General features: G+C 40.6%; 1 protein-coding gene across 1 annotated transcript in view; it reads right to left on the minus strand.

Annotated features, from left to right (window-relative positions):
• Nucleotides 1-27,884, minus strand: part of DPYS (dihydropyrimidinase) — an 88,665-nt gene that overhangs the window by 31,831 nt on the left and 28,950 nt on the right. The window contains exons 5-7 of the mRNA XM_055432009.2: nucleotides 16,786-16,942; nucleotides 15,829-15,970; nucleotides 12,742-12,884 (exon numbers count right to left, since the gene is read on the minus strand). Of these exons, the coding sequence (XP_055287984.1) occupies nucleotides 12,742-12,884; nucleotides 15,829-15,970; nucleotides 16,786-16,942 (442 nt within the window). The remainder of the gene's footprint in view (nucleotides 1-12,741; nucleotides 12,885-15,828; nucleotides 15,971-16,785; nucleotides 16,943-27,884) is intronic.

A 27,884-nucleotide genomic window follows, 5' to 3' on the forward strand; every position in this document is an offset into this window, starting at 1 on the left:
TATGTGGTACAATTCAAATAAAGCCAAAAATACACCAAATACATATACTGTGTATATACTGTGTTTGGGAATGCACTTACGTATTGCACAGATAGAAAGAAGTGCGGGGAAGCAATAAACATCAAATCCAGGATTCAAGGTCTTTACTGGGGGAGGGGAGAGATGGGTTTGGAAAGGTTAATATGCAAGTGTTCATTGCATTGTTCTTTGTACTTTTTGTTTATGTTAAACATTGTGTCTTTGAAGGATTATGGACATTGTAAATTACTATCTGCTCAAGTGGACATAAGAATATGATACCAAAAACAACCATTCAGTATAATCCTATCATCTTAACATAAATATTAATACCAGAGAAGGTCCTACATAAGTTTCTATATTATTGACTGAGTAAATGTGATAAGATATTAAAACTCCATACAATTGCTCATATTTCACGTTTTTCATCTACAAACGGCAATTTCATAAGGTATTGGGTCAGCCAAAAGATTAGTTTGGCTTTTACTGTAGAATGTTATGGCAAAAATCGAATGAAAACCTTTTGGCCACTCCAATATATCCTAGAAAAATGTCATAAAGATAATGAAGAGTTGTTAGTTATAAAACCAGTCATCTTCACAAGTTCCTGCTCTGGTGGTATTACGAGCAGAGTCGGATCCAGTTCTGGGACTTGCATCCTTGTAGGATATGGACAGGTATCTGTCAAGAGAAGGGTGAGCAGAGGTGTGCCCAGGATGTTGGGATTCTGCTAATTATGGTCCTCAGGATCCACTGAGGGATCTGAGGATGCTTATCTGGTGATGGGATGACTTATTGGAGCCAATGTCTTTCTTCAAATGTTTGACTGAATGACTGAATGAATGGACTGTTATCTGAGAGTGTAGACACATTCCTTGTAGCTTCAGAGGCCAAACATGTTAGGAGCTGGAAGGAGGTAATTTTTAATGCAACCAAAGGAAGAACATCCTAACAATTAAAACCATCCCAGGAAAGACTAAGCAGTTTGGTTAGGTAGTAAGTTCCCTAAAATGAGTAATAATCAAATGGGGCTATAAAGAACTCTGGGGAGTTAATTGGATTTTGAGTTCCAAAATCTTCTCATACACTATGAGAACCTATGCTGCTCAAACCTAAGCATCAGAAGTCCCTGGAGGGCTTGTGAAAACATAGGTTTCTGAGACAGTAGGCCCAGGAGAATCTACATTTCTAATAAATTCCCAGATGATTCTGATGCTGCTGGTCCAGGGACCGCACTTTGAGGACCCCAGCTCTTAAAAAAAAAAAGGTAAATCAGCTTCCATTAAGGTTTGTGTCGGGGGAGGGGGGGGCGGTGGGCGGTGAGTTTTGTTAAGGTCATTAAAAAAGACTGCCTTCCTAAATGACTCACTGCCTCCAAATAGACTTCTACTGCGATCATCTTCCACAGAGAACAATGCATTGTTACCGATCCTTTCTCTAAAGGTCTTTGTAGGAAGCTATGGCTCTTTGCTGTGCTTTAAGAACACAAGGACCCTGGGATTCTTTGCAGGTACTGATATTAAATTTCCTTCCATCCATTTTCACTCTGTCTCCTGATCCCTCCATAACCAAGGGCCCATGTTTTTAAGATAACTAACCAGAATTAGGGGTGAGTCTGTGATCAAAACACAGAATCATTTAACCCACAAAAGAATCCAATCTGGCTTAAGCCACATTCATGGCCAGGCTAGGTCTGGCCATGCTACTGGCCCCTGACTCTGGAATGTATCCTTGTCAAGCACTGCCTTGGGGAAGGAGAAGACAGAAGTGCCAAGGATCTTTCTCTTTTTTTCCAACTCAGATGGGAAAATGTAAAACCTGGATCTTGAACCTGTTTCAGGAGCAGATAAACAAGTCCCAATCAAAAATTTAAAGACACATTTATTCACTGGCCCAAGACAATTAATATCTGGTTTAGTCACTCAGCAAATAACTACTGAACTTCTGTGTATTCCTGGCACTGTTTTGGTACCTAGGGATATAGCTGTAAATAAGACAGGCAAATGCCAAAGACAGAAAAATGTATGATATATGTGTGATAGGAAGAAAAATATAGCAGGTGCTTAGTTAGAAAAGACTATGCCTTTCATACAACCACCGCCCCTTGGTGCTTATTTTTTGCCCAAATCCTAATGCTTAAAATAAACTGTGCTTACTCTGGCAACGGCAAACCATCAGTGATAGAATGGGCTACTGTGATCTGTTTCTAAGCTGCTTTTCTTTTATAATTTGAAAAAATTTCAGTTATTAGTAGTGAAGTCCTTGAAAATCATTTCTAGTTCACTCGAAAGGTTCAGTTGCATAAGAACGTGTTTAAATAAACAACCTGGAATAAATAGTGGAGAAAATTTTATCCATATGTAATCAGCAAGCTAGCTTTTCTCACGCATAGTCTAAAACTTTTTTAAAAGCAAATATCTCCTGAAGGTCACAAAGTGGATCTTAGTGGTTTGTTGAAACTGTTTCACTGCAAATAATCTCTTAAAGGAGTCAGCTCTAGGGGCACATGAGTTCTGATTTAATCAGGTTATCTTAGCCAAAAGAATCCATCTAAGCATCTTCATTTTAGTCCTTTTTGCTGCAAGTTGCAGGTGTGTAAGAAACACAAGAGATTGAGCTTTCACATGATTTTAGTATAATTTCACATAATTTTAGTACTGTATGGTATATGATCTCATATAATTTTAGTACTGTTTGGTCTGCTTTTGAGTCACAATTATAGTGAACAATAGCTCTCACTTATTTAATCAGTTGACCATCTACTGCCAGTGACTACCTACAACTACTGACCGCCTACTGCATGCCAGGCATACTGAACATTAATTATGTGCAGAGCATTTCAAATAGTTTGTTTTTTATTTGGTTTATTATACCAAGCATTTCATGTACACTATCTTAAACACAATGCTGTGAGATTAGACATCGTCATCATCCTTATTTTACAAATAAAGAGAATGAAATTCAGAAAAACTAAATAACACTCCCAAGGTCATACCCAGTGAGTATGTGGCAGACAGAGAAGGAACCGAACAGCCAAGGCTTTCTCTTTACAACCTTGTTCTGCTCCTGTCCCAGCAGGTAGGCTAGATTTTGTGTAGATTAGCAAAAGTCATTTATTCCTCAAGATACTTTGCTATCATTTGCCAGAGAATTGTCATAATTGCTCTATAAATCTATGGTAAATCTACTACGTAGTGGGTGCTTGGATAGCTGTGCAAAAGCAGAGGCTGGCCGACCTTCACCGGATGCCATGCTGTCCCCATGAACATCTGCAAGGCAACACGGTGAAAAATCATGGTGTAAATCATCCTCGTTTCCCATCTCCCATCTGGTACAAGGCTTGGCTCTCTCTTCCCTCCTCCCACAGGATGTGTGCTGCGATAGTGTGGGTTTGGGGACTAGAGGAGGCGTGAGTTATAAACAGTCTTAGAAACAGGCATTAAAAGCAGAGCCTTCAGGCTGACCAGCATTTACAAGCAGAGACACGGTAGCTGTGTTTGTGTGTCTGTGAGTGTATGCTGGTATGTGGGCGTGCTGACACTTCTTTTGAGAAGGAAGATCATAGTGTACAAATTAGTTAAATGGTACACAGTGTGCAACTTCAAGGGGAAATGCCCAGTAGCTTCCATGAAATAGTCACTGACAACACAGCTGTAATAATCAACCACAGTCATCACCACCCTTTACCAAAGGGCACCTTACTCCCTATTTCTTGTTTTTCCCCGAGTCCCACAATCCCCACTGCCCAAGGATGAAACCATCATTCTTATCCTGCTTTCTTTCACACACAAGGCCCTCTCTAGATCTAGGAGGGCACTTTCATAAGCTGCAGTCATTACTCTTCTCTGAATATAGTTAAATTCATTTATCTCCATCTTCAACGAGAAAGGGAAAGAAATTAAGCAGGAAAGACAGCACAATGCCTGCAAGAATGGCATATTCAAGGTCAAAACCTGCAATAATTGAGTTAAAAAAATAATACACACAAATAACTGTGAGCAAAGTATGCCTGCTTTGCAAAACACAGTCCAGCCTAGGAGTCTTCACGAAATGTTCCAGTGTACACAATGTGTTAGCTGTGTGTTTGTGTGCTTGAGATTCTGTGAGATACCCTGCAGCTCATAAATACTGAAAAGGGACAGTTGCCATAGCAACTAAGTGCTATTTAACGAATACAGAAGAAAGGAAGCTCATAGGATCGTTTTAAATTGCCAGAACGTGAGTTATTGCTGCTGCTATGGGCTTGCAAGTAACTTACATGCCATCTTCACTAATATGGTTTTTAACAAGTCGGCCAATTTGACTGGTCTCTATCTTTCCCACGCGATACTGAAAGATTTTGTCTTGACATCACATGGAAATCGTACTCTGGATTTCATCCTCCTGATTCTGAGTTCCAAGATATCCTACAGAAATGGGCCAAATATTTAGATTGGCAATGTGTCCTTAAATTTGAAGCTCTGACTCAAGTTGTGATGTGTTAGGACACATACCTCTGTCACAAGCAATAGACCCTGGCTCCGTGGGCCATCACGCTGCATACAGCAGACTCTTTTTACCTTCCAAAAAAGGTGAATGCTCCATATGCACGAAATGCAGTTTGTTTTGATTGTGCAATGACACAGAAGAGCTATTGCACTTGATTTTTGCAGAAATTTTTACAGACTAGCAACATCTTAGGTAATCTTTCATCAGGATGTCCAAACCTTCTCTACAGACTCCCACTGCCAACCCTGTCTCACCATCCATCACCACATGTCAGATTCCTCACTCTGGAATCATCTGGCTTTTTACAGGTTTAAAAGAAAAAAAAAAAAAAATAGCTTGGTGTACGGCTTTCTTTCTCCTCATCTCCCTCAGTCACTTTAATGCAACCCATTTTTAAGGTTACGGATTGTGTTGCAAGCATACTTACCTCACATGCCATTAAAAAGTAATGAGAATTAAAAAAAAAAAAAAGAAAGAAAGGAAAACATCTATGTACCATGAAGCCAAAAATCATTAGCAAGTGCATCCATCCTCCAGGGGCTGGCTTGTTCTTGCATAACCAGCAGCTAGATTGGCCTCGTTGGGGCCCCTCGCTCAGGGTGGGCTGTGCGCGCCCCCTTCAGGCTCTTGGGTGAAATGCACATTGCTCTTATTGGACATTGTTGGGCGATTGCTTTTGCTAAAACCTTTCGGGAAATTTGGAAGGAAAATTCTGTCCAATCTCTAATAGTGTGGTCAGACAGAAAGCTTTCCCATCACCAGCCTTCATATAATAATAAAATCATATAAAATAAAAAGGGATATGTTGAAAAGAAAAAAACCTATAGACACATCTATTTGCTCATTTAATTAAATAATGCTTCCCCACTAGATGAGCTCTAAAAATGGCAGCCCACTCCTGCGTTCTTGCCTGGAGAATCCCAGGGACGGGGGAGCTTGGTGGGCTTCCATCTATGGGGTCGCACAGAGTCGGACACGACTGAAGTGACTTAGCAGCAGCAGCAGCTATCTGTAATAAACAAAATTAAAACTGGAAGAGAGGCATCCCACAGCCTCCTCATCCTTCTGCTCCCTTCCACATCTTTAACCTGTTCTTTCTGCTTTGTAACCCCAAACCTTAACTGCCTCCACCCAGACAGACCCTCCTATCCATGCCTCGGTTTATCTGACCTCCATGTTTAGTCTTGACTCTAAGATCAGGGGCTTCCCTGGTGGCTCAGACAGTAAAGAATCTGCCTGCCATACGGGAGACTAGAGTTCGATCCCTGGGTCAGGAAGATCAGGTCAAAAAGGAAATGGCAACCCACTCCAGTATTCTTGCCTGGAGAATTCCAAGGACAGAGGAGCCTGGCAGGCTACAGTCCATGGGGTCACAAAGAGTTGGACATGACTGAGTGATTAACACACACTCAGGATTAGAAGTCTCATTTCCTCTCCTCTCTTAACGGTGGGCCTATAGGTCTTTTGCCAATGACTGCACTAATACAGGAAGGATCTTTCTTTCTCTGAACTTCAGCGGTGCCTAGCATGAGATGTTCTTAACACATTCCTAGCCTGTCAGCTTCCCAAAGGCAGGGCCTGGCTCTTGTATAACTTTGACCCTCACACCCATCTCTCAGTTCTACTCCTTGCTGAGTGAATGCATGAGTTAACTTCATTTTCTTTTCCTATTAAAGAATTGCTTAAAAAGCTAATTGCTTCCCAACCTCAAAATAAAGGGGACATAAGGAAAAGAAGACCTGGAAAGCAGTTCCTCCTTTGCTCAGAAAATCCTTTATTCATCTTCATTCATTCATTCCTTCAACAATTATTTATTGAAAACTTGCAGTGAGTTAAAAGTGTGAGGAAACAACGTTCTCCTCACTTTTCCTCTCCTTTAAATCTTTGCTGAAGAAAATCTTTCCCATTTTCCTCACCAACCCTGGGATCAAACAGGGTCTCCTGAATTGCAGGCACATTGTTTACCGTCTAGCCACCAGGGAAGCCCCTCAAAGACAAGAGAGAAATGAAAGCACTCAGAGTGTTGACTGTCCTGTCTAATTCCAAGCCATGTGGACAGCCATAGGCAGGCCAGTCCCTGTGGATCTTCTCTTTAACCCTTCCCCTGGATATCTCCCATGGTACCAGCCTTAGGAGTCTCCTTGGTTCTTATAATGTCTGAGAACAACATCAGCTCAGGTGTAAAAGCATTGTCTTCCTTAGACAACTGGACAAAGAAAAATGACCTGAACTCAAGGTTGTGAATAATTCGCTTCCTTTACTTACACATATATTGTTGCTTGGAAGATATTTATAGGCTGTGATTATGTCTCTTTGAGTCATGTTTTTAGACTATATAAATTTAGACCACTCTCTCACCAGTGTTAGCTACTGATTTCTATAGCATTCTTTGTCCTTCCTTTCCTATTCACTTGTTTCAGAATAATAGCCTGTAATGATCCAGATGTTAAGTTCTTATTCTTCTTAAAGATCTATATATTACTTGCTTAATTTCCTTAATTTCTAGCCTAAAATAACTAACTTAAGGTCAAGCCAGAAAGCCTCTGTGCTTTTAAGTTTCTCTCTAACACTTTTTTCCATCAGTTCTCTAGTATTTCTTATATAATACCTGTCCTTCACTTTATAACAGTAATGATAACAGAAAATTAAATATTTATGTGTTTATATATGTGTCTTTTGGGGAAAGGTTACATATTGGCCTGTGATTACTAGTTCTGAGTCTTCTCTCTTGATGGCTGCTTATTGTATATAACTAAGGGCTAAGCATAATGAAAACCAGCACAGCCTGAGAGCCTGCTGTGTAGGTCTGGTCCTAGGTCATCAATGCTAAGCTGCAGGACCCAGGCATATCATTTAAGGTCTCTGAATGTCCACTCTCTCATCTGTAAATGAGATATTAATAATAATTATTATGCCTACTTCAGGTGTTGTTTTTTTTTAGAATCACATCAGAAATGTGAAAACGTTTTATAAACTAAGAAAATGTTACACAAAAATAAGATATGTATTCAGTTCAGTTCAGTCACTCAGTCGTGTCCGACTCTCCATGACCCCATGAATCACAGCACGCCAGGCCTCCCTGTCCATCACCAATTTCCAGAGTTCACTCAAACTCATGTCCATCAAGTCGGTGATGCCATCCATCCATTCATTCTCTGTCGTCCCCTTCTCCTCCCGCCCCAACCTTTCCCAGCATCAGAGTCTTTTCCAGTGAGTCAACTTGTCGCATGAGGTGGCCAAAGTATTGCAGTTTCAGCTTTAGCATCAGTATGGTTATTTTACATTTATCTAGTTTGGCTGGTGTCATTCTTTGCAATACTTTTTTATTTTTAGGTGTTCTCAGTTATTTTGCCTGTGGTGACCAGGGAGGCAGATGAACTATTGGGTTCTATTTCTCTGACTCTCAGAGTCTTTAAAAAAAAAAACAAAAACTTTCTTATTTTAATGTCCTTTTGAAACATAGAGAAATGTTATCTTTACTTGGCAGGATGTACTGAAATGATCTAGCTCTCTTTGGATTTCTTTGACTTATATCTTACTTCTCCAACCCTTTAAGAATTTTCTCTAATCCATAGTCAGAATTTTTTGCACTATCATTATTCATCTTTTTCAATGTGAAAACTGCAGAACGTGAGAAATGGGGTTGAATAGGTGGTTGGTTGAAGAGGAGACTCCATGAATAATGAATCTGGAAGAATATAGGCATATCTTGGAGAGAGGGCAGGTTTGGTTCCAGAGCACTGGAATAAAGCAATTATCACAATGAAGCAAGTCACATGAATTTTTTGGTTTCCCAGGGCAAATAAAAGTCATGATCATACTGTATTGTAGTCTATTAAGTGTGCAATAGCATTATGTCTAAAGAAACACTATGCATACCTTAACGAAAAATTATTTTATTGCTAAAAATGGCTAACCATCATCTGAGCCTTTAGCAAAGTCCTAATCTTTTGGGTGATGGAGGGTCTTGCTTGGATGTTGATGGTTGCAGGCTGATCAGGATGGTGGTTGCTGAAGGCTTCGGCGGTTGTGGCAATTTCTTCTTCTTATTTATTTGTCTTTGGTTGTGTTGGATCTTCACTGCTCTGCACAGACTTTCTCTAGGCAAGCTGTTGTGGTGGCTTCTCTTGTTGCAGAGCGTGGGTTCTAGGGCGCGCAGGCTTCAGTAGCTGTGGAGCATGGGCTTAGCGGCCCCACAGCATGTGGAATCTTCCCTGACCAGGTATGGAACCCGTGTCCCCTGCGTTGGATTCTTAACCACTGGACCACAAGAGAATTCTGGAAATTGTCTTAAAATAAGGCAACAATAAAGTTGGCTGCAATGATTGGCTCTTCCTTTCATGAAAAAAAATCTCTGCAGCATGCAATACTATTTGGTTGCATTTTACCTACAGCAGAACTTTTTTCAAAATTGGGGTCGATCCTCTCAAACCCAGCCTCTGCTTTATCAACTAAGTCTACAGAATATTCTAAATCCTTTGCTGTCATTTCAACACCTTCATAGTAACTTCATCTCAAGAAACTACTCTCTTTGCTTGCTCATGAGAAACTATGAAATTTTATCACGAGATTGCAACAATTAATTCATAACCTCAGGCATCTAATTCTAGTTCTCTTGCTATTTCCACCACATGAACAGTTAATTTCTCCTCTGAAGTCTTGGCTCCCTCAAAGTTATCGATGAGGGTTGGAATCAACTTCTTCCCAACTCCTGTGAATGTTGATACTTTGACCACTTCCCATGAATCACCAATGTTCTTAACAGCATCTAGAATGGTGAATCCTTTCCAAAAGGTTTTCAACTGACTTCCCGGATCCATCAGAGGAATCACTATCTAGGGCAACTATAGTCTTACCAAATGTATTTCTTAAACAATAAGACTTGAAAGTTGGAGTTATTCCTGATCCATGGGCTGCAGAATGGATGTTGAATTAGCAGGCATGAAAACAACATGAGTGTCCATCAGAGTTTTTGGGTCACCAGGTGCGGTCATATTTCAAAAGGAATTTTTTTTTTTTTTTCTGAGAAGCAGGTCTCATCAGTGGACTTAAAATACTCAGCAAACAGATGTACTGTCATCCAGACTTTGCTGGTCCATTTATAGAGTAGAAGCAGAGTAGGTTTAGCATAATTTTTAAGGGCCCTAGGATTTTCAGAATGGTAAGTGAGCACTGGCTTCTACTTAAAGTCACCAGCTGCATTAGCCCCTAGTAAGAGTCAACCTGTCCTTTGTAGCTTTGAAGTCAGGCATTAACTTCTCACTAGCTATGAAAGTCCTAGGCGGTATCTTCTTCTGATATTAGGAATATATAATGCATTTTCATTTACATCGACAATCTGCTGTGGGGTGTAGCCACCTTCATGAAATATTTTTGCTAGATTCTCTGGATAACTTGCTGAGGTTTCTACAACAGCACTTGCTGCCTCACCCTGCACTTTTATGTGATGGAGACGACTTCTTTCCTGAAACCTCATGAACAAATCGTTGCTAACTTCAAACTATGAATATTCTTCTGCAGTTTCCTCACATCTCTCAGATTTCACAGAATTGAAGAGAGATCAAATTGCCAACATCTGCTGGATCATGGAAAAAGCAAGAGAGTTTCAGAAAAACATCTATTTCTGCTTTATTGACTATTCCAAAGCCTTTGACTGTGTGGATCACAATAAACTGTGGAAAATTCTGAAAGAGATGGGAATATCAGACCATCTGACCTGCCTCTTGAGAAACCTGTATGCAGGTCAGGAAGCAACAGTTAGAACTGGACATGGAACAACAGACTGGTTCCAAATAGGAAAAGGAGTATGTCAAGGTTATATATTGTCACCCTGCTTATTTTACTTATATGTAGAGTACATCATGAGGAACGCTGGGCTGGAAGAAGCACAAGCTGGAATCAAGATCGCCGGGAGAAATATCAATAACCTCAGATATGCAGATGACACCACCCTTATGGCAGAAAGTGAAGAGGAACTAAAAAGCCTCTTGATGAAAGTGAAAGAGGAGAGTGAAAAAGTTGGCTTAAAGCTCAACATTCAGAAAACAAAGATCATGGCATCTGGTCCCATCACTTTATGGGAAATAGATGGGGAAACAGTGGAAACAGTGTCAGACTTTATTTTTCTGGGCTCCAAAATCACTGCAGATGGTGACTGCAGTCATGAGACTAAAAGATGCTTACTCCTTGGAAGGAAAGTTATGACCAACCTAGATAGCATATTAAAAAGCAGAGACATTACTTTGCCAACCAAGGTCCGTCTAGTCAAGGCTATGGTTTTTCCAGTGGTCATGTATGGATGTGAAACTTGGGCTATAAAGAAAGCTGATCGCCAAAGAATTGATGCTTTTGAACTGTGGTGTTGGAGAAGACTCTTGAGAGTCCTTTGGACTGCAAGGAGATCCAACCAGTCCATTCTAAAGGAGATCAGTCCTGGGTGTTCATTGGAAGGACTGCTGCTAAAGCTGAAACTCCAATACTTTGGCCACCTCATTCAAAGAGTTGACTCACTGGAAAAGACTCTGATGCTGGGAGGGATTGGGGGCGGGAGGAGAAGGGGACGACAGAGAATGAGATGGCTGGATGGCATCACCGACTCTGTGGACATGAGTTTGAGTGAATTCCGGGAGTTGGTGATGGACAGGGAGGCCTGGCATGCTGTGATTCATGGGGTCACAAAGAGTCGGACACGACTGAGCGACTGAACTGAACTGAACTGAAAGCTCTGGATTAGGCTTTGGTTTAAGGGACTCTTATGGCTGGTCTGATCATCTATCCAGACTACTAAAATTTTCTTCATATCAGCAACAAGGCTGTTTCACTTTCTCATCATTCATGTGTTCACTGGAGGAGCACGCTTAATTTCCTTCAGGAACTTTTTCTTTGCATTCACCACTTGGCTAGCTGTTTGATGCATGAGGCCTATCTTTCAGCCTATCTCAGCTTTCAGCGTGCCTCCCTCACTAAGCTTAATCATGTTGAGCTTCTGATTTAACGTGAGAGACCTGAGACTGTTCCCTTTCCTTGACCACTTGGAGGCTGCTATAGGGTTATTAACTGGCTTCATTTCAATGCCATTGACAGGGAATGGGAGGTGCAAGGAGAGGGGGAGATACAAGCGAATGACCATCTAGTAGAGTAGTGAGAGCACACACAGCGTGAATCAAGCTCACTGTCTTACACGGGCTCAGTTCATCCCCAAACAACTACAACAGTAATATCAAAGATCACTGATCACCATAACCGATATAATAATAATGGAAAAGTTTGAAATATTGCCAGAATCACCAAAATACGATGCAGAGACACAAACTGAGCGTATACTGTTGGGAAAATGGAGCCAACAGACTTGCTCCAAGCAGGTTTGCCACAATCCCTCAATTAGTTAAAAACATGGTGTCTGAAGCCCAATAAAACAGGGTCTGTTCACATAGACTTGTTTACCACAACGTAAAACCTTTAACCAAATGTCTCTTTGGTAATAGTAGACGGTCTCACCCATCCCCATTTACACATGCACACGTGCATCGACACTCACTTGTGCACACACACATGCAATGTTTAAAGTACGTGGGGTTTTCTCTGTTAACAGCTGCAGAGTTTATGAAAAACACAACCAGGATGCAGATGTCGTCTGCATCAACATCATATCAGGAGAAATTAACAAAACTTCAGCCTCTACCGGATGCTTTTCTGAGTTGGTAGAATTGGCCAAACCTGCAATACTAACATAGAATTATGGAAATTGGAGACAAAAAGCCGGAGTCTACTGGGAATGACAGGCTCAAGATGAACTCAGCTGGAAAATTTGGCTAACTAAAAGTGACATCCTTTGTGCTGGAATTTTTCTATCTGAAAGCTTGAAAAAGGCTATAATTATTTCGGGTTTTCAATGCAACCCTTTTTAAACTAAGCTTTCCTTTTCTTCATTGCTCTGTACCTTTCCTCCCTATGAACTCAGGCGCTTGCCAAGCACCGAATTGGGAAATTCGTATTGGTTTTATACACATATGCATTTCCACAGAAGGTAAGCAACACAGCTTTTGCATCTTCTATGTCAAGGAGAACAGAAGACTGTTTGCACAGTCAAATCTGTACCCTGTGCTTATAAAACCTGAGCCTGCCTAAATAAATCACCTAAGAAGAGATGGCTGATTAAGGCCAATGAATAATTTCTTTGCAAGTTAGTGCTTTTTCTCCGTGGAGAAGCCAAGTAATACAAAAACTTAGGCTTACCTTGTGGCTTTTGGGTCCCAAATCACAATGTCAGCATCTGAGCCCACAGCTATTCTTCCTTTTCTTGGATAGAGGTTAAAGATTTTTGCTGCATTTGTGCTGGTAACTGCCACAAACCGGTTTTCATCCATTTTGCCACTGTGCTGTAAAAGAATTCAAGGGATAAAATATGTTTCTTTTTCTGATAAATCCTAAAACACTAAAAACCTCCTATCAATAAAAGTAGGAGACTTGTATCTCTTAGAACCAAATAGAACCACACCTAATTTTGTATACTGTGAGGCCAGATACATCTGTGAATACTGATAATCTCAAACAATCATAGTGATAATGATGGGAGGAATGGGGTTAAATATGGAAGCCTGAAAGTAACTTTTCAGAAACCTGTCAGCTTAACAAGACACCTGCACAAATTTTTCCCATCCTTCCCAGAATCACAGAGAAAAGAGCTAAATGTTGGTAACAGTTCTTCCAATGCTTTTTACTTCCACCAGCTACTATATTTACGATCTGGATTATTTATTGCAGACCTAAGATTTACAGATAACATTTATAAGATAATCATGTAGATATTATATAGAATACTATAGAATTAAAATAAGATAGGCCCATAAATCAGGTGATAACACTTTTAAAAAAGAAGAAAAATCAACCAAGAGGTTCAGTTTTTGCTCTACTAAAATCTACATGAACCAACAGTCTTGGACAGTCTGCTGCAAGAGATTTTAATATGGACACACTTCAGTGGGATGTGATCCCTCTAAAATGATTTTTTTTTATGTTGAGAGTTTATCCCTATACACACTTATATGGCAAGAGCATCCTTAAGGTCTATTTAATTATCAAAGGGTCTTTGCCTCAAAAAAAAATAATAAAACTTTAGGAACCACACCCTGAAAGTAACATTCCCATAAATACATCATCCTAAAATTTCAGAAAATAACATAGATTCCTGTAAGTTATGAAGAAATCTCCGATCACTTTAGATCCACTTATACACTTTAAGATCATGGCATCTGGTCCCATCACTTCATGGCAAATAGATGGGGAAACAGTGGAAACAGTGGCTGACTTTATTTTTTTGGGCTCCAAAATCACTGCAGATGGTGATTTCAGCCATGAAATTAAAAGATGTTTACTCATTGGAAGGAAAGTTATGACCAACCTAGACAGCATATTAAAAAGCAGAGACATTACTTTGTCAACAAAGGTCCATCTAGTCAAGGCTATGGCTTTTCCAGTAGTCATGTATGGATGTGAGAGTTGGACTATAAAGAAGGCTGAGCACAGAATTGATGCTTTTGAACTGTGGTGCTGGAGAAGACTCTTGAGAGTCCCTTGGACTGCAAGGAGATCCAACCAGTCCATCCTAAAGGAGATCAGTTCTTGGGTGTTCTTTGGAAGGACTGATGTTGAAGCTGAAACTCCAATACTTTGGCCACCTGATGCGAAGAGCTGACTCATTGGAAAAGACCCTGATGCTGGGAAAGATTGAGGGCGGGAAGAGAAGGGGACGACAGAGGATGAGATGGTTGGATGGTATCACCGATTCAATGGACATGGGTTTGGGTAAAGTCCGGGAGTTGGTGATGGACAGGGAGGCCTGGTGTGCTGTGGTTCATGGGGTCGCAAAGAGTCGGACACGACTGAGCGATTGAACTGACTAACTAATACACTTTATATATTATGAAAATCTGCTATAATAAAGTTACTCATTGTAGTTAACACAAGTTCAAAATGAAAGGTTGGACTGTTGTTATCAAGAAAGTCTAAGCAAAGAGAAAGAGAAAGAAAGCCATCTGGGATGATTAGAGCTAAGGGAGAGGTCAAAGGGGGTGGAGAGGATAAAGGGCAGAAGATAGGGCCACAGAGATGCTTTGAAGATCCTTCCATGTGAATGAATTGTTCAAATGTCATCCAAGAAGTAATGCAGACAATGAAAGGATTTTAGGGAAGAAAGTAGCGTGAGTACACCCTGGTGTCTGAAACGCAATGGTGGTCCTAGAGTATAGGACAGATTGTAGCCAGCCAGAGAGTGGAGGCAGGGACACCAGCTATGAGGCTACCACAATGGTCCAAACAAGACATGGGACTCCAAGGAGAATGGGAGAGATGCAGGTGGAAGTAAGGAGGCATTTGGAAATAAAATGGACAAGACCTGGTTAAAAAAAAAAAAATTAGAGCTGGCAGTGAGTGGTATGTGCAAGGGATTCTGGGTGTAGATGGATTATTCCTTTTCTTTTATTTTAATTTTTTTTTGCTGTATCATACTGCACGTGGAATCTTAGTTCCCTGACCATGGGTTGAACCCATACCCCCTATATCAGAAGCTCAGAGTCTTAACAACTACATCACCAAGGAAGTCCAGAGATGTGATTACTACATCATTGAAGGGAGGGGTTCTGAGAGACGGAGGAGAATGGCATGACAACCTCAGGTCCTACCCAGCAAGTCTTCACTGCTCATCTTTACAACCACACTCGTCAGCTGCCTGGACAGGCTCATGTATGAACATTTAGCCATTTGATTATTCTTCATCCTCAGGTAAAAACTTTTAAACTGTGAAATTAAAAGAAAATCTCTGTGCTTTGGATTTATAATTTATGTGACCTCATACAGTAGCTTTTTAACCATAATATTCAAAAGTTCTTTAAAAGGGACATCTACAGTTTTACATGAAAAAGGGGTTCAAATGTAATAAAAACCCTTCATGTCTTTTCAATCATTACAAGTGTTTATATCAGTGACACATGAGGAACTTGGATTCACAAACATGGAAATCAGATAGAAGGGCTATTACATTTCAAAGACTTCAAGAATAATCCTCTTGGTACCCAATCTAAACTTATACTCTGATGTCTGCATCATGGCACAAAGCATCCTCTAAACTATGCAGAGAAGAAAAGTATTTTTCCTTGTTATCTTGGGAGACGGCATGGTGGTGGTGATATGGCAGTATTCCCAGTGGCCACTTCTGTGAAAACAATCCAGAAGCTTCTCATGAAGGCTTCTAGAACTTTGCTCCTAAAATAGACCGGATCCTCATTGAAGAATTCAGCAAAACAAACTGAATTCTGTGACACTCACCACGCCTTTTTCCCATATTATCGACATCCGGTCCTCAACGCCATTCACTCCATTGGGAATCTTTGTGAAATCATCCTTCCCAAGAGCTTTCTGGCAGCTGTTGAAAGTACAGTTGTCAGACCCTGTTGTGGTTAGGTCATCGCTGTCAAAGAGATGCACACGAGAGCAGAGGTGGGTGAGGAGATAGAAAACATCAGGAGGAAACTACCATACCTTTCCCTGGTCTCCTGACCCCATTCTCAACTGAAACTCAGAAAACCACAATGGAGAATGAGCAGCTTTTCAAGGCTGGAAGGAAGTGGCAAGCGCAGTCTCTTGTGAAAAGCTCTTTGTTAACTTGGATCTGAGTATCTGTGAATGGGGAATGTCAAAATGTCCACGAATGGTGTATTCATCAACAAAAATGAGTGTAATGCACCCCCCGCCCCCATGCCAAAAAGCATCTGTAAATGGTCTGAATGGTCTTTCATGGGGATAACCTGCTCTGAGGGCAGGATTTTGCCTTTTACCTGTGGCTCTTCCTTAGATCATCATCTTTTGTATCCCTACCACCGGCATATCCGGTTCCTGGATTATATCAGCATGGAAAATATTCAAGAATATTCTGTCTGATAAAAATAGGGCATACGGAAGAGACCCAGCCCTAAGCAACAAGAGATAGAAAAGACAAAAAAGAAAAATCAAAGCAGCGGAAAACTTCAGGAAAAACGATCTGATTTCACTGTGGTCAGGAGAGATTTTGATACCACATCATAATGTAATTAAGCCAATGCTTTTTGGTCCCCAGGTGCAGGACTCCCCAGGGCCTGTCAGGTCAAGTAGAACAGAAGACTGGGAAGTCAATGGAAGGTCCAGGTGGTATCACATGATCTCCTACATGCAAATCCTTCACGTTTTGAGACTTGAAAAACATCTTAATTTGGCAAAACACTTCACAGTCATCTGCTAATTGATTACTTAGCCAACAGATTCATGAGGAAGTCAGGAGTTGAAGGGTCTGGTCGCAGGGGTGGACCCATAACGTGATGGGCAGCATGGAGCCATTCTCTATCCCAGTGGTGGGTGCCATCCGTGCCGAGACCTGCTGCGATGGGTTCTCCATAGACCACCTTCCCTGGAAAGTTCAAAGGAAGTGATCAGCACCCCCATTTGCTCTTAAGGGAGCTGATTGACAAGCAGCTAAGTATTAGTCTCTCTGTCCTGGCTAAACTATTATTTACCTTTGTCTTTCACCTCTCCAGTGGCTCTAGATTGAAAAGTAAAATCTCCTATTTACTGAGCCTTTGCTATGGTCCAGCCAATGTGAATTGCAGCTTGTGGTAGATGACTGCACCCACTCACTGATACTAGGCTTGGCCTCATGACTTCCTTTGGCCAATTAAATATGAACAGAAGTGACACGTGCTACTTCCGGGCAGAAGCTACTAAAGCCACAATGAGTCTTGCCTCTGTCAAGAGACCAGTGGAAGCTGATTCTTCAGGTGTGTCTCAGAATGAAGAGAATATGGAGCAGAGGCCGAGCCATGATGATGGATGAATAAAAAACAGATCTCTGCTGCTGTGAGCTATTGATATTTTAGGTTAATTTGTTACTGGAGCATAACCTAGCAAAAGCTGGCTGATACATATGCCATTTTAATGGAATCTTCTCAAAAACCCTATCTGGAAAATGCTATTATTATCTCCATTAAAGGAAGAGTCTTGGGTATGTATTTAGAGAAAACTATAATTTAGAAGGATACATGCATTCCAATGTTCACTGCAGTGATATTAAAGACAACCAAAGCATAGTAGCAATATAAATGCCCACCGACAAACGAAAGAAGAAAGAAGATGTGGTACATGCATACAATGGAACATTACTCAGCCATAGAAAAAAACGAAATAATGCCATTTGGAGCAACATGGATGGACCTAGAGATGATCATACTTAGTGAAGTAAGCCAGACGGAGAAAGACAGATACCACATGATATTGCTTCTGTGCAGACTCTTAAGAAAAAAGATACAAATGAACTTATTTAAAAAACAGAAATAGATCCACAGACAGAAAACTTATGGGTTACCAAAGGAGAAGTTGGGGGAGGGATACATTAAGAGTTTTCAGTTCAGTTCAGTTCAGTCGCTCAGTCGTGTCTGACTCTTAACGACCCCATGAATCACAGCACGCCAGGCCTCCCTGTCCATCACCAACTCCCGGAATTCACTCAAACTCATGTCCATCGAGTCGGTGATGCCATCCAGCCACCTCACTCTCCGTCGTCCCCGTCTCCTCCTACCCCCAATCGCTCCCAGCATCAGAGTCTTTTCCAGTGAGTCAACTCGTCGCATGAGGTGGCCAAAGTATTGGAGTTTCAGCTGTAGTATAAGTCCTTCCAATGAACACTCAGGATTGATCTCCTATAGAATGGACTGGTTGGATCTCCTTGCGGTCCAAGGGACTCTCAAGAGTCTTCTCCAACACCACAGTTCAAAAGCATCAATTCTTCGGTGATCAGCTTTCTTCACAGTCCAACTCTCACATCCATACATGACCACTGGAAAAACCATAGCCTTGACTAGATGGACCTTGGTTGGCAAAGTAATGTCTCTGCTTTTTAATATGCTATCTAGGCTGGTCATAACTCTCCTTCCAAGGAGCAACCGTCTTTTAATTTCATGGCTGCAATCAGCATCTGCAGTGATTTTGGAGCCCAAAAAAATAAAATCTGACACTGTTTCCACTGTTTCCCCATCTATTTCCCAAGAAGTGATGGGACCAGATGCCATGATCTTCGTTTTCTGAATGTTGAGCTTCAAGCCAACCTTTTCACTCTCCTCTTTCACTTTCATCAAGAGGCCATTGAGTTCCTCTTCACTTTCTGCCACAAGGGTGGTGTCATCTGCCTGTCTGAGGTTATTGATATTTCTCCCGGCAATCTTGATTCCAGCTTGTGCTTAGGATTAACAAATGCACAGTACCATTGGGTTGGCCAAAAGATTCATTCAGGTTTTGAACCTTTTGGCCAACCCAATATATATAAAAACTACGTAAATATCAAGGACCTACTGTATAACACAGGGAACTATATTTAATATTTTATAATAACCTAGAAGGGAAAAGAATCTGAAAAAAATATACATACATATTATGTATGACTAAATTACGTTTCTGTACACTTGAAACTAACACAACATTGTAAATCAACTATATTTCAATAAATAAATAAATTTTAAAAGGCAAGGCTAAGGCGTGTAGGGTTAAACAACCTCCAGTTAAATTACAAACTCAACACAAGCGAGGTGAGGAAGTAGGATCTGAATTCAGGCATTTTTATTCCATCAATCCTAATCTCTGCACTATACCACTCTGATGATAATGACAACATAGAGCCCAACCACAAATAGATCAATCATCTTCCACACTCTAAGGTAAAAAACCTCCTCTAAAAACTTACATTAAATAAAAGAACACTCAGATAATAAAATTGTAGCCAGAAATGCATATTTATAAAATCATGCAAATGAGACTATCAAAAGCACACAATGTTAGAAAAGTTAATAGCGTGTAGTGAATTTAAATTTAAAATCAGGAGCCTATCTCTGATTAGCGTTTGTCAGCACAATAATAGATTCGCTGGCATCCACCTGATCACATCCAAGCTGTCTTGAAGGAGCATACACAGAAGAGAGAGGCTGGCATCCCAGTTACTTCACTCTGGTTAACCGGATGCCAGACCTTAGTTAAAATCCTGATACACAACTGAAATCCACTGATTTCCGCAGAGAGTTCTGACAGTGGATGGCCACCAGCTGCCCGAGTCGTGCTGAATTGGAACATAACATCCTATTATCACACAGATCATTTTTCCCCCAATCAAGCCATCTTCCTCCAGTGAGCCTAGGAATTTGAAAAACCCTGAAAGCAAAGCTGCTTGAAGCCTAACCAACTTTGCCTCTTAACTAACCCAGTATCAAACCATGGACAATGAAATTTATCCTCTGAGAACTTTCTATTTTTTAGTCACTAAGTCGTGTCCGACTCTTTTGCAACCCCCATGGACTGTAGCCTGCCAGGTTCCTCTGTACATGGGATTCTCCAGGCAAATAATACTGGAGTGGGTTGCCATTCCCTTCTCCAGGAGAACTTCCTGAACCAGGGATCGAACCCAAATCCCCTGTGTCTCCTGCACTGCACTGCAGGCAGATTCTTTACTGCTGAGCCACTGGGAAAGCACCAAACTAGAGGTAATGCACTATTTATTGCAGAGATAACAGGACAGACACGATATTTTATTTGCAGGTACAAAGAGACCTTCCTAGTCCAAGAGAACTCTTAACGGATAGTTTAGACAATGAGAAACTCAGATACTTGATCTGCAATAACTTTACAAGTTGCCAACTCAGGAGTTTTCATGGTGCTTCATCACAGAGGAAAGATTCTTATCACATGTTCTATTCAATCATTTGGCCCATCAAGGTGGTATGGGAATATAGTTCCAAAAGTTCTACAATTTTAATAGCTCTCTGGAAAAATTAAAAGTGTCAGCATCTACCAGGAGTCTGCCAGGGTTGTTTTGAAACCAGATGACAGGCAATTTCCTTTAAAGGGCTTAGCACCTTTAAAATGTGATATGCCATTTAACAAACTTTCCATTAATAGGGCTATTTTCAACTGACTCCCCACTAAGTATCTTCAAATAATTTAAAAAAGTAAAAATTCCCAATAACTTTTCCCTGTATTTCACAATGGTTCTAAGACACTTTCAAAAGACTAAACAGCAGGAAAGCAGTGAAAAGAAAACAAGGGGCCTAGGTAATGTATAAATTGAAAAATTAAACTAGATAACTCAGCATAATGGTGGGTTCTGTTATTTGGGGGCTAAAAATAAAGTCGTAATAAAAAATATAACATGTATAGCTCTCTGGTTTGCAGTTGTAGCTTCAGGATCATATATATTATTTGACTTTCATGGAAACCCAAACACTGGTTTGACAGATAAAGAAACACGTTCAGGACTTTGCTGGCTGCCCAGTGGTTAAGGCTTTGCTTTCCAAAGCAGGGGATACAGGTTCAATCCTTGGTCAGGAAGCTAAGATCCCATATGAGTCATGGCCAAAAACCCAAAACATAAAGCAGAAGCAATATTGTAACAAATTTAATAAAGACTTTAAAAATAGACCACATAAAAATTGAAAGAAACAAAAAAATCTGACCTCCAATAAGACGAATTGGTCCATGACGCAGGAGTAAGTGGTACATGAGAATTATAGAACCCTGGTACACTAATAACACACCACACGTGGGCACTGTGTGAGTAGGGAAAAGTACTATTTTTCATTTCTTGGTAAAGAGCATATATTTTCAAAAGTCAACCATAAGATCTGTGGACTTGGTTAAGTGATTTTCCAATTTCACTTACTGGTTTGATTTACTATACTTAACAGGTTGGTAATGAAAAATCTTAGATCTGTTCTCTCTTGATTTTATTCGAGACCAGATGGTTTCAACAACCCTTGGGAGACAGTACATCTCCATCATTAATGTCCTCCCACTGTCTCAGCAAGTCTCACAGTATGTGTACCCTGCCTCCCCATGCATGTTCTCTCCTACTTTCTCCATCCTTTGGCTCAAAACCAACAAAGAATCTGTACTTATGGTGCAATCTCCCAGTTGAAGTTCTGCTCTCTGAGAGATTCTTAAGATTTCTAAACAATGAAACATGTCAAATAACCCCCAAACTGTCCCCATCCCTGACCAGACAACCCTAATAAAATAACTGTTTATTAAATGAAAGTGAGAAAGCAGATGTTAACATCTTGTCTGCATTTGGGAGCTGCATTTAATCAAGTCACGGCATCTTTTAGAAAAGGTTGAAAGATGCGGAAAAGCTGGCATAAGTGCCCAAGAGTGGAAGCATTGGTTACCAAACAGAAGACCAAACACTTTCATGTAAAAAGTTTTTCCCAGCTTGAAAGACAGAGTAGAACCTTACTGGACTTTAGATTCAAAACATTACACTTACAAAGAAAAAAAAAATATTGAGAAGGAAAATACATAGAAGGGGCATAATAAAGTAGATCACACAGATTTATAATCAAATTCTGATTTTGTTCATTTTCATTGGTGACCTTGTGCGAGATGAGTCATTGCTCTCAGCCTCAGTGTTGCTCATCTGCAAAATGGGGTTGTAGTGTCCCTCTAGTGTGGCAGTTTGGTGAGGATCAAACAAATTAACATCCACGGAAGTACTTAGCATCTTCCTGGGGTCCTGGAATCACTTCATGTTATGAGCTGAATTGTGTCCCTTGTTGAAATCCATGTGTTAAAGTCCTAACCCCCAGGATCTCAGAATGGGATTGTATTTGGAGACAGTGATGCTTTAAAGAGCTAATTAGGTTAAAATGAGGTCATTAGAAGCGAGCACTCATTTACTAAGACTGGGGTTTTTGTGAGAAGAGGAAATATGAACACAGACACACACTCAGGGAGCTCAGTGTGAAGGCACAGGGAAGAGACAAGCATTACAAGCCAGGGGAGCACACCCTTCCTTCAGTGGCCGCAGAAAGGCCTAACACTGCCAACACGTAGGTCTTAAACTTCTAGCCTCCAGAACTGTAAGGAAATTAATTTCTGTTGTTTAAGCCACCCAGTCTGTGGTACTTTACTGCAGCAGCAAACATTAGTTTTCTTATGGTCAATTCTCTCTCTCTCTCTCTTTTTTTAGTGTTTTAAACTGGGCAGTCTTGAATTGGTTTGCAATTAGACATAAGGTAAATCACTATGTTCTAAATTTAAAGGACAAAGAGGGTTCAGATGTTCATGCACAGGAAAGAATAAAGGAAGTCTGGGATTCAAATCCACCTTGACTCAGGCACACATCCATCTTTTCTTAGGAAAAGCACCGGTTACCAAGCATCAGCTCATTGTATTTGTGTGAGATTTGGTTCACTCTGCTGCTGCTGCTGCTAAGTCGCTTCAGTCGTATCTGACTCTGTGCGGCCCCATAGACAGCAGCCCACCAGGCTCCCCCGTCCCTGGGATTCTCCAGGCCAGAACACTGGAGTGGGTTGCCATTTCCTTCTCCAATGCATGAAAGTGAAAAGTGAACGTGAAGTCGCTCAGTCGCGTCCAACTCTTTGTGACCCCATGGACTGCAGCCTACCAGGCTCCTCCAGCCATGGGATTCTCCAGGCAAGAGTACTGGAGTGGGGTGCCATTGCCTTCTCCACAGCACCAAAAAGCAGGAGGCAGCATGAACACACGGGCAGAGAGAGGCCTCTGTGTGGCCCATTTTCCCTCTTAGTCCCAAACACAAGAGGAATACGTGAGGAGGGGAAGGTAGAGTTTAAATAAAATGGAAAATAGGACATCTAAACCTCCCTGAAAGAGAAGTTTATATTTTACAGCAATAAGCCTGAACAATAAAGATTTCTACAAATGTCAAACCAAAATCAAATCAAACGACAACAAAAAAACTCAACCATAATGTAGCCCCTTTCATTGTAAGCTGCTTGAGAATCAAAATTATCTTAATCATCTTTGCAAATTCAATGCCAAGAGCAGTGTCAAGCATATATTAGGCATCCGATAACTTCCTTTTTTATGAAGTATAAACAAAACATTTTATTAAAAAGTTCAAGTGAGAATCATATTTATTTCCGAAAGACATGAATATGGATGTAAAACAAAATTAAGCTTTATTAAGACAAATTAAAACGTTATATAGAGAAATTAGTATTTAAAATTTCAGTCATTAATTGGTAAACAAATTATAACAGATAAACACCAAAAGGAACATCAGGTAAGTTGCAGAGAGAAATCACCACCATTCTAAGCAAAGCCCCAGAAAAATAATGAATTCATGCGCATCCACGTTCTACTGGGAGGTGGGAAGGAGAGGTGAACAATAATTTTTAAACACTATTAAGAATCCCATATGTCAATATGTGGCAAAAAAAGGAACATGGATAATCAAAGCTACTCAAACCAAAGTAAAAAGTACCTCTGTCACTGAAGCAAATGACATATACTGACATATGTACCATTTGGACAAAGAGTGAACGAAAGGGATCTGAGAATAGGCAGATGGGAACTTCTGTACGAGGTACAATTTCAGCTGGCTCACCCAACTTTTTACTGGAGGTATGGAGCAACGGAGGGGGAATTCTACTTCTGGAAAAAAAGGATAACACTCTAGGGACAGCTTTCTGACCCCCTTGGTTCATTTTTGCACTAGTGGATGGGAACTAACCTAGATCTAGTTGCTCAACTTGGATTAACTGCGACTTGAAATAAACACAAAATTGAAATTCCTTGCAAACTGTCAAAGGCAACTCAAGCTTTCAATGGCTTGCATAGGGAAGCTTTATTCTTTTTCTGTAACCTGCTTTTCACTTTTTATTGCAGGTGCTGAACCCTAAAAGGAACTATCAAGGTATGAACAAAGGGAAACGGCAGGCTTTGAATGAAAGCTGATTCACTGAACATGTATTCCCCTCTCTTCCTTTCCAGCTCACATCAAACGCTGGTGAAGATGTACAACAGATGAACAAAATCCAGGGCTGTGCTGAGAACAACAGAGGGACCATGGCTGACCAGAGGTTATGACAGACTGTAGGAAGGCAGAAACAGACGGGATTGCAGTGCTTATAACGGGAAGTAGTGGCAGCAACAGCCTGAACTCAAAGGGGCAGAAGGGTCATGACGCACATTCTTCCTGGGGTGGGGAGGGCAGTGAGCGTGGGGAAGGGGATGAGATGGGGCAGTTGGCCCCCGTCCCCACCTCTGCCCGGGGAACTAAGCTTCCTAAGGTAGTGCTGATGCTGCAGAGTGAAGCCCCAACACCTGAAACCGAAGCTCACCAGTGACCATGCCCCATTGACACTCACAAAGCTCACAGTCTCATTGCCGGCATTCTCATCTGGGGGCAGAGTCTGCTCAACAGCGGAGGAAGTCCACACCAGCTCCCTGCTCTATCACCTGAACTGTCCAGTCATGAACATGGACCGCACAGGATCACCAGACACTTGAAGAAAAAACAAACAACATAAAAAGAAGGCCAAGATGTTTAAAAAAAAAAACACGCACACAGACTGAAAAATTGACTCAGTAAGAAACAGAAATAATCCAGGAAAAAGTGTTAAGTTGCTCAGTCTTGTCTGGCTCTTAGCGACCCCATGGCCTGTAGCCCGCCAGGCTCCTTTGTCCATGGGGATTCTCCAGGCAAGAATACTGGAGCGGGTTGCCATGCCCTCCTCCAGGGGATCTTTCTGACCCAGGGATCGAACCCATGTCTCTCACGTCTCCAGCCCTGGCAGGTGGCTCCTTTACCACTAGCCCCACCTGGGAAGCCGAATTATAGAGCCAATTACAAATGCTGGAACTCCCGACCACGTAAAGATAATAACGGAACTGATAGAAGTCAGGGGGAGGCAGAGAGGGTAACACTGGGCCTCTCAGTTTCCTTTCAGCCTAGTGGATAATAAAGAGATCCCACACAAAAGATTGGCCAAAACACATAAATTTAAGAAATATTACTTGAAGTAACATTTACTACTAACCAAACTCAGGAGGTGAGAGGTAAGATTTATGTAAGTTAGACTGCTCTTTTTTCACCACTCAGAATCAAGTGATACTGTCAAAAAAGTTTAAGTCACTACTTACATATTTAGGGTTTAGGATTTTGGAGGAAACCAACAACAACAAAAATAGATATGGTTAAAAAGTTCGAGTTCCAAGACTGAGCTGAGAGAGAGAATGCTTACTTCTTACTTAATACAGTCTTCATCATTAACATTTCTGGCATTTTTTTCTTTTAACAATGATAAATAACAGAATGATAATAATATTTTAAATATGTTTTTAAAAAATGTAAGGCCAATAAGTAAAATCAATTAAATATAAACTTGACATCTGCATTTCCCGACACTGTAACCCAATTTCTTCTTGAACAGAGTAAAGAGTAATAAAAAATGTGGACTTTGGGGTTGAACAGACTTGAATCCTAGCTTTAGCACTGACTAGTAAAGTGAACTTGGGCTTAATTTACCAAACTGTCCCAATCCTCAATTTCATCAATCACAAAACAGTGATAAAATTTTGCCTGAAGCATTGCTATGACAATTTGAAAAGATAACATATGTTACAGTGTATTAATGAGATAATATATAATAAAACTTAGAAACAAGATACATTGAAATATGTGCCAAGCGCATATTAAGCACTAAACAAACAAAGTTGGTTGTTATAATCGTTAACCCTCAGGTTGCAATCTTCTGGGTATATAGTTGGCAATATAACAATAAAATTCAACATAATGAGAGTGTTGTATTTCTAGGCAACTACAATAGAGACGATTAATAACTGGATCTCTTTTGTGCCTCTGGGAGCAATGATTCTCACATTTAATATGCATATGAATCACCTGGGGTTCTAGTTATAAGGGCACATTCCAACTCAGTGCATCTGGCATGAGGTCCAAGGATCTGCATCTCTAACGAGCTCTCAGGGGATGTCAGTGCTGTGTTCCAGGGACCACACTGAGTGGCAGGGCCCTGGATGACAGAATGGGCTGGCAAAAGGATTTCCTGATAGGAAATCTTCATGTTACACATCTGTAAGGCTGAATCGTTCCTTTTTTAAACAAGATAATGCTGAATAGATGTGTATTGCTCGTTTACATTCAGAAATTATGTGAGATGATGAGGACGGAGTAAATGAATCTGCTGTAAAAGGTCACTGTGCCCACCGGCTCTTGTCACTCTGTACTCCCGTGGATCTGCCCTCGGACTGGCTGACGCGGTCACCGTGTGAATGGTTTGACACTGCTTGGTTACCTGTGAGAGGTCACATGCCAGCAACGGAATAATCTCTTATGCTAGTTTATTCTGGCCCTCTGCTGTCCCTGACAGTTGCATGTTGGAATACCTTCACAAGTGTTATTATAGTACGTCTGACTCAACTAGAGCATTTGGGTTGCGATTTTAAGTATTTCATACTTATAACCACCTTGCAAAGGGATTTAGCAATGTCCAAAAATTATTTGAACTAGCAGACCCTCACTAGCCTTCTAGTGAGGCTACCCTTTTGTGAGAGATAGAATAATGATGCCCCAAAAATGTCCGTGACCTAATACAATCTGTGAGTATGTTACCTACATAGCAGAGAGACTTCATAGATCTTAAAGATGTTCATATAGGGAGATTATCCTGGATTAAACAGGTGGATTCAATATAATCCAAGGATTCTTAAAGAGAGATAGGAACAAAGGAATGTTCTCCACCCACCCCAGCTGGCTGTGAAGAAGTGGAAGGGAGATAGGAACCAAGGAATGTAGGTGGTCTCTAGAAGCTAGAGGAGGAAGGGCATTCCCCCTGGAGCCTCCAGAAGGAACACAGCCCTCTGACACCGTGGTTTCAGCCCAGTGTTACCTATTTCAGACTTCCAACCTCCAGAACTATATGATAATAAATTCGCATTGTTGTAGCCCATTACATTTGCTATAATGCGTTACAGCAGTAATAGAAGACTACTATACTTTCCACATATACGAAATAACATATGCATAAGGCCATCACTGTGGTTTTATCTGTAACAGCTGAAAATCGGAAACAACTCAAATATCCGTCATTAGAGACTAGTTGAAAAATATAGTGGCATGCTTTGCACCTGTAAAAAAGAATGAGGAAGCTCTCTATAACATGAGCTTTAGGACATATTTTCAAATAGGAAAAAACAAGATAGAGAACACTATGTATTTTACCTTTCAAGTAGGAGAGAAAGAAAAATAAGACACATATATTCTTTTTTCAAAAAAAAAAAAAAAACACTACAAGGGTAGCCTAGAAATAAAATGAAATAATTAACTATGGGATGTGGGATGAAGCAGCTAGGAAGGAAGCAAGACATCTCTGAGAATACATCTTTTAATGTATCACTTTGACTTTTGGACCAGGTAAATGTTTTACATATTCAAAATATAAAATTATATTTAAAATACTATTAAGATATTCATAATTAATTTTAATAATTTTCTACCTATGATTTACATTCTAAAATATTTCCTAGACTTATTT

Source organism: Moschus berezovskii, chromosome 16 (assembly GCF_049115385.1).
Source record: "Moschus berezovskii isolate FMDL1 chromosome 16, NW_MosBer_1.0, whole genome shotgun sequence".
NCBI lineage: Eukaryota > Metazoa > Chordata > Mammalia > Artiodactyla > Moschidae > Moschus > Moschus berezovskii.